The sequence below is a fragment of the Equus caballus genome, chromosome 1 (assembly GCF_041296265.1).
Source record: "Equus caballus isolate H_3958 breed thoroughbred chromosome 1, TB-T2T, whole genome shotgun sequence".
In the NCBI taxonomy this organism is placed as follows: domain Eukaryota; kingdom Metazoa; phylum Chordata; class Mammalia; order Perissodactyla; family Equidae; genus Equus; species Equus caballus.
Genome location: NC_091684.1, coordinates 89696670 through 89713258, shown reverse-complemented (window position 1 = coordinate 89713258; position 16589 = coordinate 89696670). Strand labels below are relative to the sequence as shown.

At 51.5% G+C, this 16589-nt stretch overlaps 2 protein-coding genes across 16 annotated transcripts in view; one reads left to right on the top strand and one right to left on the bottom strand.

Annotated features, from left to right (window-relative positions):
* NTPCR (nucleoside-triphosphatase, cancer-related) overlaps positions 1–16589 on the top strand; it is a 66472-nt gene that overhangs the window by 39349 nt on the left and 10534 nt on the right. For 4 of the 14 annotated variants that reach the window (XM_070264575.1, XM_070264586.1, XM_005602696.4 and 1 more), the window contains one exon: positions 7216–14342. The exons of 3 other annotated variants lie outside the window; for them this stretch is intronic. The gene's annotated coding sequence lies outside the window, so the exon portion shown is untranslated. Of the gene's footprint in view, positions 1–62; positions 382–7215; positions 14343–16589 lie in introns of those variants that run through there. 7 more of the 14 variants (XM_070264565.1, XM_005602695.4, XM_005602697.4 and 4 more) reach the window with 2 other exon arrangements.
* The window catches only part of PCNX2 (pecanex 2), a 281728-nt gene continuing 270124 nt past the window's right edge, over positions 4986–16589 (bottom strand). The window contains exons 33-34 of one of the 2 annotated variants that reach the window (XR_011437820.1): positions 7559–8428; positions 4986–5989 (exon numbers count right to left, since the gene is read on the bottom strand). Coding sequence is in view for 1 of the 2 variants with exons in the window: in XM_001493597.5 (XP_001493647.2) it covers positions 5816–5989; positions 7559–8007 (623 nt within the window). In the remaining variant the exon portion in view is untranslated. The remainder of the gene's footprint in view (positions 5990–7558; positions 8429–16589) is intronic. The other variant, XM_001493597.5, reaches the window with a different exon arrangement.

The window sequence follows — 16589 nt, the reverse complement described above, 5'->3', positions numbered from 1 at the left end:
AAGATTAACAGTGCACTGTGGCTTGTTTATGCTGAGAGATTTCTGTTTGTTTCCTCTTGCAGTTGTGCGTATGATTTGGGTAAATTACAAAATGAGAAATGGTTTTCAGAGTATTCGATGGAATTTGCCCCATTGAGTTTGTGCACGTGTCCGGGGAAGCGGGAGGGAAGAGCCCACTGCCTCATCAACTCTGCGTGTCATGAAGATTCACTCCTTCTCCTGGCGCAGCCGCGGTCTCCTGCAGCTTCAAGTGATAGCAGTTCATTGATTTTTAAAAATTATTATTCAAAAGAAAACCATTGTAGGTCATCCCCTGACCCACCTCTGTTTGTTTGTTTGCTTATTGCTTAATAAAATAAAAATAAATGTGGTGGTTACACACATGCGAGTCCTCGTGTGGGAGGGATAAAGAGTCTTTAGCGACATTGGTAGCAGTTGATACTCAGCAGGGTCAGGCCTGTGGGTTCAGATCAGAGCCCCACTTTGGCCACATTAACTTAGACATGTTATTAAACCTTTCTGTGCCTCGTTTCCCTTCCAGAAAAGGGGGGAAATAAGTGTTGTCGAAGGAAGGCAGTGCCACACCATGGAAGGAAACCATTATGAGCCATCCACATGATCCCCGGAGAGTGCCCAGTGCCGGGGCCTGGAGCCGGCAAGGATAGTGATATAGAAGGATGAGGTTCAGCCCACAGCAGGGCACTGTAGAGAACACTGCTGAAACTCCAGAACTCATGAAGGGTAAAAACGGCCCTCCGAGTGGATGCTGGTGCTGGAATGATAAACAGTTCAGTGTTTTTAGGTCATTTTTGGTGAAGATTTATGAATTTCCAGGATTTTTTAGCAACTAGCATTAGCTACAAACCCAGCTGATGTTAATGCCAGGTGTGCCCCTGTCTCACCGTGGACCAGTCCAGATGTTTGGGGGGCGAGGTGTCCCATGAGCTGAGCACTGGGCGCAGTGGACAGTGCAGGAAGCATTCCAGTCTGTAAACCACGACAGCCATTTGCAGCCTATGATAGGCTCTGAAAGTCACTATCTTTCCTTAGTGCTTTCTCCCAAGGGAGCTTTCTGAAGCTTGGTCTGGATTTGCCAAGCCTTTGAGGAATCATACCTGAAAGGCCTAATAGATTATGAACTAATCCCTTAGAAAGGGTGCTTTGTCCCGTGCAAGGAAGAGGGTGTCTCTGTCCCCGTCCCTGCCCGTTTGGGTTGCTCAAGGAGGCTGAGCTCAGGACATCTGACAGGCTGAGTGCGACCTCAGCCATGCTCGCCGGGACAGGAGGTGCACTGAGCACAGCTGTGGTCTGTGAGCTTCAGGAGGCTGGGATGGCCCCTGCCTGTGAAGTGGGTAGACGCCTCTCACAAAGGCCGGGAGCCTGGCCTACAGGAAACCTACTCTCATCTGACTCGCACTGCGCTGAGTGAGCCCCACTCAGCTCTCAGGAGACTGAGAGAGAGGGAGGCAGGCTGGGGAGATGATGTCCCCGTGCTCCCCAGAGTCAGGCCCAGCACCCAGGCCCAGCAGAGCTGGTCTGCCCCCGCCAAGTGGGACCCCATCCAGACGGAGCCTTCACAGGCGCCTCCAGGAAGGGGCTCTATCTACGAGGGTCCGCATCCATCTGAGGTGTGAAGGGACATTGTCCTTCCGCCACCTATCCTCTGTATTCAGTGTTTTCGGTCTGGACGGTTTAGTAGCCTTTAATTTTGCCTTAGCTTAGAAGGAAAGCTAATGAAATTTAATCAGAGGCACTAAGATAGCTAGTTTGAGGGTTCTTGGAGCCGAAGCCCAGTGTGCTCGTGGAGGGCGAGAGTGTTAGCATCCCCTCAGAAGATCCACGGTGCAGAGCAGAGTCGGGACGGCCCCTGGCATCTGTAAGGTGCTGGGGGCTTCTGCACTTTCTCTCTAATCGTAAAGAAACAAGCTTATGGTGGCAGATCCAGGATTTGAACCCAAGTCTGTGTGGCTCTGAAGCCCATGCTCTTTCCACTGCCCCCACTGCATCCTTGGCCAGGCTGGCTGTCTGTTCCAGGGCATCAGGCGCCCCTAGACCTCAGAGTTGACATTTGGCTGTGACAAGCTGTAGCTGCTATCAATCAAAAGAGCATCTAGTGTTCACTGAATAATTACTGTATGACTTCGTCACAATGACCAGGGAGCATGGATGAAGCTGTCAGGTGCAATACCTGTATTTTTAGAAATGAAATTTAATAATCAATAATGTTATGGTCTGAATGTGTGTGTCCCCATGACAAATTCATATGTTGAAATCTAACCCACAATCTGATGGTATTTGGAGGTGGGCCTTTGGGACGTGATGAGGTCATGAGGCCAGAGCCCTTATGAATGGGATTAGTGCCCTTCTAAAAGAGACCCTGGAGAGCTCTCTCGCCCCTTCCACCATGTGAGGACCGTGAGAAGACGGCTGTCTATGCACCGGGGAGCAGGCCTCACCAGACACCGAATCTGCCAGCACTTCCATCTTGGACTTGCCAGCCTCCACAACTGTGAGAAATAAATTTGTTGTTTAAGCCACGCAGTCTATGGTACCAGATAAGATGAATTCACCAGTAACTCCAACTCAGGGCCGAAGGTGTCCAGCCTGTAGGCCAGCATTCTGCTGAGGTTTAAAGGAGGAAGGGATACTGAGGTCCACTCACTGAGCACAAGCCAGGACCAGAAGAGGAGACTGAGCACTGAGGTGAGGGGCTCTGGGAGAGGAAGGAGCGTGGCAGGAATTCTCTTAGACCTGAATTTGAAAGGTCTACTGTTCAAACAAATCCAGATCCCTAACAGCTAAGTGGGTATGAGTCCAGACTTCAAGGAAAAAGTCACTTTGAAGAGCACCAAATTGGCATATGTATGCCTGTATGAGGAATTTAGGTTAGCATGGTTGGATGAGACAAAGAGCTGACCTGGGGAATGAGCTTACGAAATCGTTCTTTCCTCTTCCCCTGTAGCACATTGTACCACCAGCCACCAAACACAGCATTTTAAAACCCTTCTTACTCGGAGTAAGAGTAAGCACACGTAGGGAGATAGACAAGTCTTTTAAATTCTTGAATATAATCTCTCTGCTTATCAAGGCTGACAGGACGAGGTCTCCAGTAAGGCTGCAAGTTCAGTCCTCACTCCTTCCCAGCCCTCAAGTCATCAAGCAGAGGGCAGGGGTGATGGGGGCCCAGAAAATATGGAATGGGCCCTGACCCCCTTTCTCTTCCTGTCTGTCTCGGTATTCATAGAAGCTTGTGTCTGCGAAGATGGCACATTGTGTGTGTGTGTGTGCACACGCACACGTGCACACACTGTGATGATGGCAGGTGCTGTGTCCCTGAAGCATAATGACTTGGGACAAAACAGCAGAAAAGGGCAGGCGGCTCGAGAGGAGACGGCCAATAAACAGGCACTGCATTGCACACTTTATGGGCGAAGAGAAGCTGGAGCATCACGTGATTTTAGAAAACTACTTGCCAGGCACAGATGGTCTCAACACAGTGCAAAATTTAGAATCAAGGATGCCAAATTAGCCACACGATTTATATAAAACCAAGCACTACAGTTTTTGTTATCTTTAAAGAAGAAACAATTTTGTTGAGGGCCCAAATGGAGAAAATAACTCTTCAGCTGTATGCTGACAGAAGACCTGAATAACCGCAGGGAGAAATGCCACCTTAGGAATATCTCCTTTGAAAGGGGGCTAATAATACAATATTTTGCAAGGACCACTGTCTGATAAACAGCTGACTGGCTGAAGACCAGATTAACAAGCTCATGAGTTGTAAATATAACAACTGTTATAGTTGTTTACGACAATTTAAAAAAAAGTGACTGCATCATTGACAGCCACGAAGAGTCCTGGAGTGAGTCCAACAGTGATCCTTTTGCAGGCACATACACCTGTGGATGTAAGTGTGTGTGCATTTACACCTTCTCAGTACACACACTCAGGATCATTTGACTCTTTCTTGGGCAATGCACAGTTGCATGCATATCTGAGGAATTTGCCCCACCGTTGTTGATAAACTAAATTTCCTCTCCCACTGCCACCCCCAAAAGTCTGCACGCAGAACTAGGGTAAGCAATGGATTCAACAGAGAAGCAACTCACGACTCTGCCCAGAGGAACAAGATGGAGGAGCACCCAGGGCACTTCCGCCTTCTCTCCTGCATCTCCATTTCCCTACAGACTGGTCTTCCAGCTCTTTCAGGAGAGTTCACTTTCTGGAACCTGGTGGCTTTCTGTGTTTCTTACTTCTGGATGCCCGAAGAGTGATCAGCTGTGCATCAGGCTGACTGCTGCTGGGTATTTGTCATTTTTCCTACTAAATTCAAGGAGCCACCCTAGTGCAGGCCACGCTCACAGCTCAGGGCTGCCAGTGGTCCTTAGGGCTTGGCTGTAAAGCCGCCCAAGAGGATTTCAGGAGCTGCCGGCCAAGTTTGGTTTGAGCGACCTGGGGAACTGCAGTGAGGTTATATCAGGTCCTCATGAGACAAGCACGTGCACGTCAATCAGCAATAACCACGTTTGCATCTCCGGGGACGGCTGATCCAAGAATAACGTCCCGTGTCTCTGATTATAGAGCCCACTTATTAATTGCTAATTCTTATTTTACTGAAAAAGCAGCCTTGCAATCTACTTCCAAGGGGTAAGGAATTCTCTACAATACCCTCCTCTCTCCCCACTTTTCCAAATCCTAGATACCTTGAAGAAGTTTGTGACTGTTCCCAAATTGAGTATTACTAACTCTTGTCTTTCCGCAAGAGGTGATTCCCCAGGTCAACGATGATGCTCCTCATGGACTGTGTTCTAGACCCCTGCTCCATCCCTCACATCAGCAAGAAGCCAGGTTTCTGCTCTGCCCGATGGGAATCTAAAGATGAGGGTTGTCTCACAATTTGCCCAAATTTCATTCTCACAGTAAAGGAAACATTTTTTGAGAAATGACAGTAGTTTTAGCAGAACTCAAAGAACTGGACACGGCAATAACTATAAACACTTTAATTTCAAAAACAAAGGTGTGTGCAAGTGTTCTGTGACACAGTAAGGACTGCTTGGCTTGGAAAACAAGTGTGCGTTCCTGTGAGGCATCTGGGAGCCCCGGGTGAGGCGTGGCTTGTCGTAGGAAGTCGCCCTGACTGTAGGTGAGTGTCAGGTCGGCTTCCTGCTCTGCCTTGCCTTGACCGCTGCGCTCCCATCGCTAGGTATTGTCGTTTCCTCCACAGGGTAGTATAGACGTGACTGCATGCACTAAGTTTCTTCAGTAAAGCTGTCACTGGTTTATACTTAACATCTGCATAAGTATTATAAAGAAGGGAGACTGACTTCATACGCAGATTTAACCTTAGCGCATTTGCCCAGCTGATGGTGTGACACGTGCTGCTATTCATTTTTTTCATGGTAACAGTAATGTATACAACGCCAATTATTTAACATGCAGTTGTCTTATTTTCATCAGGGCAGGAAACATTTAATGTGCTCTACTTTAGTCATTTGAAGATATCACATGGCTTCTGTTTGAATTTTCAAATTCTGGAAAGTGCCCTGTGCCTCCCGCACTCTGCAGCTCTGGGGCAGCGGGCGAAGGAGGCGCAGCGCCAAGGTTTTTATTTCCATCATGTGAGATATTTTTCAAGAACCTGAGATAAAGTTATTCTGTTTTCTCCAGCAGCTCTCATTTCTCCACAGGAAGGGCCTCCCAGGGATGGCAATATTTGCTCGGTTTACTTTTGGGGAGCACAAGGGAGAAAAAGAAAGGCGAGGCCGTGGGGGACTCCCTCCCCTGAGTGTGCAGGTCCCTCCCGGCCTCGGGCTCCCTACTGCTCATCAGAAGCACTCTGCTGGGAAGCCGTGTCATCTAGGCCCATGTCCTCCTGGCTTGCTCTTCTGCAGATCACCCCGAGGGTCTCTGCCAGGGCCTCAGCCAGGCAGTGGTCGTGAAGCTGTCCCTCCTCGGTGGCCTCAGTGGGTTCACATGGCTCCGAGAAGTGCTTCCAAAGAGAACAGAGAACACTTACTGCCACTTCTACCTACCACCCGCACTGCTGTTGGTATTAACCGCCCATGTTGCAGGAACCTGAGGTCAGATTCTGAAGTCAGGCCAAATTACAGAGAACCAGCGGGCTGGCCACATGCAACCGAAGCCACGGATCTAACCTGGTGGCGGGGAGGTGCCTCTGAACGCGGGGACCTTTTCTCAGGTAGTCTGGACATGCTGGGAAGAGATGACCTTGAGTAAAAGGTCATTTGTGTGCCTGGGTTTCCTGGGTTTTGGTCAGTGTCACTTCATATACACTTAGCCCCTCTCACGAATGCTCAGCCCTGCAGCTTTGACCCCGAACAGTAATACAGAGGCTGTTTTATTCTGGATGCATATAATCCCAAGGACTCACTTGTCCATACTGGAGAGAGGGAAAGAGAATTTACCAGAATCCCAGAACTAAACCCACAGACTGTGTCTTCAGCACAGATTGGGGGTGGGAGAAAGGTGTGATACTGTGTACATTTTTATTGAGGATGTGAAAAAAAGGGAGGGAACTTTGTTTATACTTTAGTTATCTAACTAAACTCAGTTAAAACTCCTAAAGTAACCAGAGTCCTTGCACTTGGCCTGTCTGGCCTGGGGACTCTAGGAAACCCATAAACCCTGCCCTGAAAGATGGCACACCACTGCTGCAACCCCATGGCTCTTTCTAGAGGGTTCCTGCCAGCTTGGTTTCACGGTGGCTAAGTGTGGCTGCTGTATTGTTTTCCCTGGGGGGAAAGCACCTGGCTGGAGGGCTTCTCCCCATGGCAGGGTCGGGGGTGGGGGGAGTATAGCCCCATCACCCCCTCCGAATAGCTGCATCTGGAACCAGAAGCCGGGCAGGCTGTGACTCTGGTGCTTTTTAAAGAGCATGATCTGCAGGCAGGAGAATGTGGGGAATCTCCACCCTGACACAGATTTTTCCCTTAGTGTCTCCTCTTTTTCCCTCCCTACCGCGGTACCTAAGAGAACTATTTATTTCCTTGTGAAGCTCAAGTATTCGTCTAATGTCAGCTAGCTTGGAACTCTGGATAAGTAACAGACTATTTGGGTGAAGTCCTCAAAACTCTTTTTCTAATATTTAAATCCATAAAAGTAGGTCATCTCAGCGGCTTTAAAATTAAACCAGGTGGACAGGAATCAATGATAATCTAACTCCAGTGGTGATGTGTCTCCTTTCCTCTCCCTCAGGCCAGACTAAATGCACAAAGAGAATGAAGGAAAACACATTCCCACTGCCGGGATGAGTGAAGCTTCCTGCTCGCATCCCGGGTTCAGGGCTAAGGAGAACAAATCTGCTGAACTGGCATCCGGCACCCCCAGTAACCCCTGCCTGGGTGTCATTGCTTCCAAGACGAATGCTGTATATCTTCTCTGCCTAGGAGCGCAGCTGACCCATCTCTTGTCTAACTACCTGTCATCTGTCACTCAGGAATCCCTATGGGGAAGGTGACGGGAGTCTTCAGGCAGCTGGATGAGCGTCATCAGGCCAGGAGCCCACACCCCACCTGGCCCACCCTGCTGAGCCCCTTACCCGTGTGGCCTGGCTGGCTGCCCTGGCCGAGGGGCCCATCACGATGTTGACGCTGCTGGACGACTGAGTGTCACTGGTGTTGCCCCCCTCCGCGGCAGAGAGTCCAGAAATGACGAGAGCACTCGAGAAGCTCCTCTTGCCAAAGAGGAAGCTCAGGGTGGAGCTGGTGGACGAGCCCAGGCTGGACCTGATGAGCGCCTCGGCCCGCTCGCGGACACTCAGGTGGCCGGTGGTCGTGACAGGTGGGGGCTGCGAGTGCAGGGACGCGGCCGAGGTGTGTAAGGAGAGCCGGCTGCCCGAGAGCCTCTGGGCTAGCTCGTGGACTGACGTGGACGTCTGGAGGAAGGCCTGGTGGCTTTCTAAGTTGGGGCCAGACGAGCTCAGAATGGGTGGCCGTTGGCCTAACGCCCCTGGTGCCTGGACAGACTGACTCCTGCCTTTCCTCCTCCCTTTAAAAGAAAGCAGAACAGGTTGCCAGAGCAGGTGGTCACCGACGTTGGTGTCGGCACAGTGCGATGGTGCCCTGCTCTGGCTGGGCTTGAGGGATCCGGGTTGGTCCATCACCTTCAAGGCCAGGCCTGAGAGCTGGAAGCCCCACTGCAGGTCTCGACCGAGGCCTTGAGAACTGAGGGGTTGACCCCAGGGTGCCCGGCAGCCCAAGCCTCGGGTGGGAGGTGCTGATTTGGGGAGCAGCGGCTAGGATGATGGATCCTTCTGATGGCCCAGGACTCCGATGTTTTTAGCACTAAAGTCCCGCATCCCTGGAAGCCCCCAGCCCTGGCAAACCAGGACGATACCAGCACCATAACTTGGCCTCACAGAGCAAATCCGATTCTGTTCCTGCTTCAAGACCTGGGCTCCTACGCTCACCTGATAAGCAGTGATAAAAAGAAAACATGCAGGTTTTTATCACTTTTAGTTGCCTTAAAAAAAGGTAAAAAAATGTGAGACACCTTTGTTTTCTAGAAAAGTTTTCCCTTAAGATCAAGATCTTTAAGAGGAAGTCCTCGCAGGCCCCACATACTGGCCCGGCCCAGGCCTCAGTTAACACGTGTGTGGCTCCCACTTCCCTCGTGCCAGCCCTCTCCTGAGGGGTCCCTCCCAGCCCAGCTCATGCAGAGACTTGTCAAGATAAGGCCATCTTTGACGAAAGGGACTGGACTGTCCAAAGGTTTGGGCCTGTCCACGTCTCTGGAAGAAGGACTTGAAGTGCACATCTCGTGCGTGACCTGCCTGTGCAGCTCCGCAGCCTAAGCAGTTAGGAGGAAAACCTGTGCTCACTACAACGCTGAGCTGCTTAACGTAAGCGCCAGTAATTACTAGGGTCTGATTTTAAAGTATTCTTTTGAAGGGAGCAGCTAATGACATCGCCGTTCTACCAGCTGCTTTGTCGCCGTTTCTCCTGAAGCTGCTACAGTCGGGCATTCAATCAATAAAACAGAGGAGGCCGAGGAGTGGATATGCAGAAGGATTGCCCAAGCATTTTCTCACGTCCCACCTCGCCCCAAACGCCCACATTATTAACGGCGCATCCGATGATTCTAAAATATTTATGTGCGTCTGGAGGAGGACCCAAGAAGAGACACATCTTTTCAGAGATAGAGCTCCTTAGGGAACAAGTGTGAAAATGGAGATTCCAGGGAACCCCTGCAGCCCCGCTCCTCCCCACAGCAGCTGCAAGGGCCCTTCTGCCTCACACTAATCTAAGTGCAGTGTGGACACTGTGATGGTGGGGTGCCCATTTCCAGAGGGCATGTGTTCCCACCTGGCCTGTATGCTGAGAAACGGGGTGCCCCCCCATCCATGGTGCTGTTCACAGGGCTGGCCTGACCCTCCCGGGATGAGTGTGGGCAGCCCCTGGCATGGGGCCCATCTGAACGGTCCTTGCTCAATAGTTGAATAAGTTACCCTTTTAGAGGAAAGAAATGGAGGAAAGGGACCCTGACAAATCAGAATTAAGAACGGAGACAGTGATTTGTTAGTTTATTCAGAATTTGGCAAGGCCAAACATCTGTTTGTGATTTATACCATAACGCTGATTGCTATCCCAAAATACTCCACATTCATCCGCAAGTCAGTGATATGATGCTGGACAGAAGACCACCCTGCTTGGTGGGGGAACGTCTCAACTGATTCCAGAAACAAAGGGATGAAGAGCCTTCTGTGCGTCAAAGGGGAATGGTCTACCTTCTATGCAAGATGAAGACCCCCTCCCCAATTGCATTGCTTCAGATTTTCTTTTTGATTTTTGGTCACTCTTGATTTTTTTAAAAAAGTTAATTTTGCAAATGGAACAAATACGAAACATGCTAAATGCATTTGTGCTACTCAGGATCATTATTTTATAGTTTAACTTATTTCCCAATCACTTCATTATCAAATTATTAGTGTTTCTAGGGAAAACCTCCATAGACCCTGGGTTGAAATTCCACCCACATACAATGCCCTCTTGGTTCATTATCCTGGCACTATTCCTTCATCCTTGGCTGTTATCTGAAAGGTTATGGAGCACATCCTCAGCCAGGAGAAGAGCAGAGTCTTCCCCTCCAATTTGGGATTCAGGTTAGTTATGAATCTCTAACTGCTCTCAGCAGTAAGACACCGGCCTCCACCAACGGGCCAAGTCCCCTTCCAGCTGGACATACACTTTCACCCCAGAAGAGGGCTGCAGGTTGTCAGGCCACAGTCGAGGCTGCATAGTGAGAGTGTGCCAGCCCAGCATGAAGTGTGGGGCATGCTGAGGAGCACACACACAGTGTGGCCGCCCTTGGGAGAGGGACCCCAGTCCCCTGAGATTTCGGCAAGGGCCCAGGATTGAGTTACTCAGCTGGGAACTGAGGCAGGGACAAGGGAGGGAGCACTTGGGTCCCCAGTTATGGGCATTGAGCCTTGGCACTGTGAGTAAAACAAGGGCCCTGTTATTAGAATTTGGGTCGCGTTCATCCTTCAGAAGTGTTCAGTCATTGCTTGGTGGCTAAGCGGCTCTGTCAAGCCCCGCCCACAGAGTCAGGTGCTCCCACTCCAGCCCTGGGACTCCCTCCCGCATGGCACTTAGCACACAGGTCTGTTTGCCTGTGTGGTCTTACCAGGCCCCCTCCACCATCCGCCCTGCCTCTCTGAAGTGACGGGCGATGACTGCATTTCTACAGGCTCAGCACACAACACACTGACTGGCAAATAAGGGGCAAGAGGGACCAACCTGTACAACTGACTTTGCGTTGAAACCTCAAGCTTCTTAAATTCCTGATTGGGAACAGAGTTAGCCCCAGAAAGTTGGGAGTGGGCAAAGGCTTCTTAACCTTGACCAATAGAACCCTGTGGGAAGCTTAAAAAATGCTTTGACCTAGAAGCTCAGACCCCAGGTGTGCACCCACAGTCTGAGGCTGGGGCCTCCACTGTGGCCTGAAGGGCAGGCTACAGGCCAGAAGCTGGGAATGTGATTTCCTTGTTCCATGGTCAAGTTCAAAGATCTGGGAGCAGGAATATCCTCCCCATAGCTGGAGAACAGCCTCTGACTTCCCTGAGCTGGCTGAGCAGGCTCCTGGCTTCCTTTCTGAGAGCTGTGTCTCTCAATTCACAGTGGTTTGATTCAACAGGAGGAGGGCGAGAAGGAGCCAGACAAGCCCCATGGCCGAAATGAATCCCACTCTCTCTGCAGCACCACAGGAGGTTCCCTTCAGGAGTGCTGCCCTGTTGGGAATGGAGCATGGGAGGCCTCCTGGACTGCTCTCCTTCCTTCAGGAGTGGTCAGGCTTCTCGTCACTGGCTGCATTGTCTGTGAAAGAAGTCCTTGGAGGCAGGTACAAGTGTCCTGGGGCAGGGCCAGCCGGCCAGGCAGGGGCTACTGTCCACAGGGCCTCAGTAACTGACAACTTCGTGCTCTGACCCCTGTCAGAGCCAGACACCATCCCTAAATGCCCGTACTGTCTGCATCAGCTAAGGAGGAGGTCGGCATAAGGGGGAACCTGGCCAGGCCTTAGAGGGCCATGAGCCCCCGGGGGCAACTCTCCTCTCTTGTGTATCACAGACACGCTATGAGCCTTTGTTGTTTATCAGGTGCTGAGGGTCCCCAGCAAGGGAGCCCTCAGGAAGCTTCCACCTTTCTGCACGATGGTTCTGAGTCCTGGAGCTCCAACAGGCTGCTTACGAAATGGGGCATGTTTCTAACCACGGAGGGATGCGGAGATGGGAGACACAGGTCCCGTGCTTGTATTGCCCACAGAGAGCGAGCAGGTGCGATGAACCACAGCGGAAGGTGGCCAATGTCCCTGGGTGGCTTTAACCACAGTGGCAGTAAAAAGAAGGTGATATTTAACTTTTCCAGGGAGCAAGAGGAAGACGTGTCTGTGTCCTGAGTGTGGGGAGGCGAGTTGTCCCTCTCCATACTATCTGGGGCCTTTCCAGGGACCTGCTGTGCCCAGGAGGTCTCGGGTTTCCCCCGAGGCTTTCCCCGGGGGTCCCAGCTGCCGGGTTCAAGCAGATGTCCCACACATTGCATCCTTTAGAGCATAAGTTTGCACTCCAACCCTGTCCAGTTGGCCCTCTGGAACGTGTGTTTTGCTTATGCTCAGCTGTGAAACCCCCAGCGAGTGTTCGAAGAGACTCGCCACAGGAGCCCTCACTCAAGGTGGAGCCGAGGGCTGCTGCTGAGCAGGGGCGTGTGGGGAGGCTGGGCAGTCTCTGCATCCACCTGGAGCTTGGGCAGGGTGAGGGGGCAGGAGGGGCAATCCCTGTCATCCAACCTCGGGACTTGTGCCCCTCAGCTCACTGGGTCCCCTCGGGGACTCTGATGCAAATGGTCTGAAAAGCTTGCTGCTCTTCAGCACTTGTGTCCTTCAGTGGACCAGTCGGGTTGCATCTGGAGACAGCCTGGCTATTCTAGGGGTGGGGAGTGGCCTGCAGGGGACCATGGGTGTGGTCCTCAGCTGCCTTCTGGGGTCCCACTTCTTCCCAGTATTATGCCAGCTTGATGTGGCCAGGGGTCTCTCCCCAAGGCATCACCAGGAGAGCATTCAGTCTTGGGTTTCCTGGAGAACCTTCTAAAGATGTGAAGTCGGGGTCCTGGTGGGATTCTGGCTGGGGGCTTGGGGCACCAGGGACAAATCAATAGGACCAGCAACTCTTGGCTCCGGTGCCCTTGGCTGTAATGAATGAAGCTAGCTACAGCTGGAGTCCCACGTGGGAATTCTGTGACCCAATGGTCTGACACCCTAGCCCTCTAGCGAAGCCTTAGTGGGAGTGGCTAAATTTAGCCCTCTGAGTTGGGAAGAGGGAACCATCCATTCATTCATTCTACTGGAGTCTATTGAGCACAACGCCACCTTGGACCTGAGTGGCCAGCTGGCCCAGCACTTTAGAGGACCCACTCGGGCCCTCCTCGTGCTACACTTCCCTACCCAGAGACAAAGGACATGCTGACCAGCCCCCATAGACTCTTGCTGGGCCATATGCTAGGTGACTGGAACAAATTCCCTGCCCAAATCGAGAGCCTGCACAGACCTCTTCCCCAGGTTTCCCTCCCAGGGTGGACCTTGGGCTTTCCTGCAGGCATGTGCACCTGAGGCCTGGGGCAGGGGCAAGGGCAGCTGTTGGCAGAATGTGCACATGGACATGTAGACTAGGTGGTCTACACATGTGTACAAGGCCCCTTGCCATGCAAGAAGGAGTGGGGGAAGAGTGGGCCACGGTCTCCACATGTGCTTCTGTCCCGGGGCCTGCAGAAGTTAGGGCTGGCCTGACCAAAGGTCCACCATGTACTGCACTGTCCTCAGTTCGGGCGGCAGACAGCTCACAGGCCTTGACCACAGACAAGCAGACACAGTGATTGGTGGGGCAGGGCAGAGCCGGGGGAGAGCTGGGTGGATGGCTGGTCAGGGGCCACTCTGGCAAGGTGGCATTCGATCAGAGACTGAGCGAGTGAGCAAAGAACCATGCCAACACTGGGAGAAGCACGTCCGAACGAGAGGAAGCAGCAACAGCAGAGGCCCTGAGGGGGAGGACGCTTGACAGGAGTGAGGGACAGCGAGGAGACCCGTATGGCTGGGGCAATGGCAGCCAGCAGGAGTGGGTAAAGAAGGTATCAGAGAGATAGCAGGTCATGGAGAGCCCTGCAGACCAGGTGATGGCCCCCTAAATTCATGTACTGAAGTCCTAACCCTCGCACCTCAGAAGGGGACGGACTTTATTTGGAAATAGGGCTGTTGCAGGCGTCATTAGTTCAGATGAGGTCACACTGAAGAAAGAATGGGCCCTAATCCAACATGACCGTGTCCTCATACAAATGGGAAATTTGGACACAGACGCACGCAGGGAGACGCCACGTGAAGATGAAGAGATCAGGGTGATGCTTTCACAGGTAAAGAATGTCAAAGATGGCCAGCAAAGCTCCAGCAGCTAAGACAGAGACATGGAACAAATTCCCCCTCACAGCCCTCGGGAGAAATCAAATCTGCTGACACCTTGATCTTGGACTTCTAGCCTCCAGAACTGTGAGACCATCAAATTTCTGTTGTTTAAGGCACTCCGTTTGTGGTACTTTGTTCCAGCTGCCCTAGCAAACGAATACGGATCTTCCTTGACTTATGATGGGGTTATGTCCTGATAAACCCACTGTAAGTTGAAAATATCCTAAGTGGAAAATGCATTTAATACACCTAACCTACCTAACATCATGGCTTAGCCCAGCTACCTTATTATGCCTGGAGTACTGACATTAGCCTACAGCTGGGCAAAACCATCTAACACAAGGCCTGTTTTATAATAAAGGGTTGAATAGCTCATGTAATTTATTGACTACTGTTCTGAAAGTGACAAATGGGATGGGTGTCTGTACAGAATGGTCATAGGTGTATCTTGTTCACCCTCGTGATAGCGTGGTGATTGGGAGCTCCTGCTGCTGACACTGCCCAGGATCACACTGCATATAGCTAGCCCAGGGGAAGAGAAAAATTCAAAATTCAATGTACAGTTTCTACTGAATGCGTATCATTTTCACACCATCATAAAGTCAAAAAATCATAAGTCGAACCATTGTAAGTCAGGGACCGTCCATACAGGCTTATTCAGGGTGCGATGGGAAGCCATTATTCAACAGAAGAATGAACTGAATGGACTTAAGTTGAAGTAACATCACTCTGGCTGCTATGTGGAGAAGAGAGTTATGATTTTGTGCAGTTGTCAGGGCTACATGAACAGCCAGAGAGAGCAAGAGAGCAAGAGAGAGAGTTTTCCTTTGTTTGAAGTGGGGAGGCCAGTGGTGGGCCTTGGTCCATCTCCTTTCTCCCCCCAGCTCTCTGATCCTCTGCAGGGGGCACCCAGTGTCAGGATAACTCCAGGGCAGTGCCTTCTTTCTGCAGGCATGTCAGCTTGTTGAGCAAAAAGAGGGCCCTGTCTGTCCCTTGCCCTGCCCACAGTGGGGACCCAAAGGAACCCCAGCTGGCTGCTTCAGGAAGAAATGGGTGCCAGCATTGCCTACCTGTGGGCCAGAAGGAAGACCAGTTGTAAGAGGAGTCCTTGCCAGCCACAGGACAGGACAGGGACAGGAGAAAGTCAGGCGGGGCAGGGACACTGCCAGCAGCACAGATGGCGGTGCACTGGGAGTGAGTGCAGTGTTGTCACTCCATCAGCTCATTCCCAGGCTAGAGGACAAGGTAGCACCTGATGAGGAGAGGCAGTCCCAGGGCTGGATGACCGGACCGCGTAGGGTGGTTAGGATCACAGGTTCTCGGCTCGCCTTGCCTGGATCCGAATCCCAGCTCAGCCACTTACTAGCTGGGTGAGTCTGGGCAGTAACTGAACTTCTCTATGTCCCAGTTTCTTCAGCTGCAAGAGGAAGATGGGGAAAGCACCTATCTCTTAGAGTCACGGGGAGGATTAGGTGATCCTGCAATTGTGAGCCACTCAGGATGGTATCTGGCACACAGAAAGCACTGGATGAGTGTTACTTACTGCGTTTTATCACCGCAGCAGGGGTGCAGTGAGTGCAACCAGGGCACAGCAAGAGCAGGAGCTGTGGCGAGGCGGGTTTCCTTCAAAGCCGCGGGTGCTTCGCCGAGGGCTTCCCAAAGTCCCCGGAGCAGGAGGACACTGGTCTCAGAGCCCGGGGCAGATTCAGGCTGCAGGTGGGGCCAACGGGCACCATGTGTGCCTCGTTACCTTGTAAAGTACCAGAAGCCAGGAGTGCCCTTGGTAGGAGCCGTTTTTGGAAGTAATCATAAAAAATTTACAGCTAGTTTGGGCTCCGGAAGATCCTGCTCCAACATCTGCCACAAAAGCCTGTGGCTGCTCCCCACCCCAGGCCTCTAGCATAATTGGAGGAACATTCACTACTGACAGCATCAGGAGAGGAAGGAACACTAGCTTTCCCCAGGCCAAGCCAGTGCTGGCACCGTTCTACCCATTAGAAACAGAAGAGGCATCTCCTAAGTCAGAGGCTGGTCCAGCACACCCGTGTCCAACTCTAAAAGCCCGTGGCCCCTCCGGCCAGGCTCCCCATGACTCCACCTTTCTCTTGTTCAGACAAGTCACCTGGACATTACTAGCAAATGCCAAACCCTCAGGCGTCTCTCCATTTGGAAGCTACCTCGCATTTTCCCATCTGGAAAATCACTTATGTGATTTTGAAACATACATTTCTCATACGATACAACTGTTAACTAAGCAATGAGAAATCCTGGCCTGAGAGCTAGCCACGCACTGGATGCCTCTGGCGGGGCAGGTGCTCTGCCCAGAGCCCAGGGCAGATGGGCGCTGGGCTGGGGGAAGTGGGCCCTTCTCCCCTGAGAAGCTAGAATCAATTACTTTGCCCATCTACCTATCTACCTACCTATTTATCTATCCACCTCTCTCTCTCTTTTCACCTACCTCTCTCTCTACCTACCTACCTATGTATTTTCCCTCATTTCTTCCTATCTAGCTATCCTCTATCTTCTAACAATTTATCTATCTTCTATCTATCTATCTATCATCTATCTGTCTATCATCTATCTGTCTCTATCCCCCATCTATCTATTATCTGTCTGCCTGTCTTTCT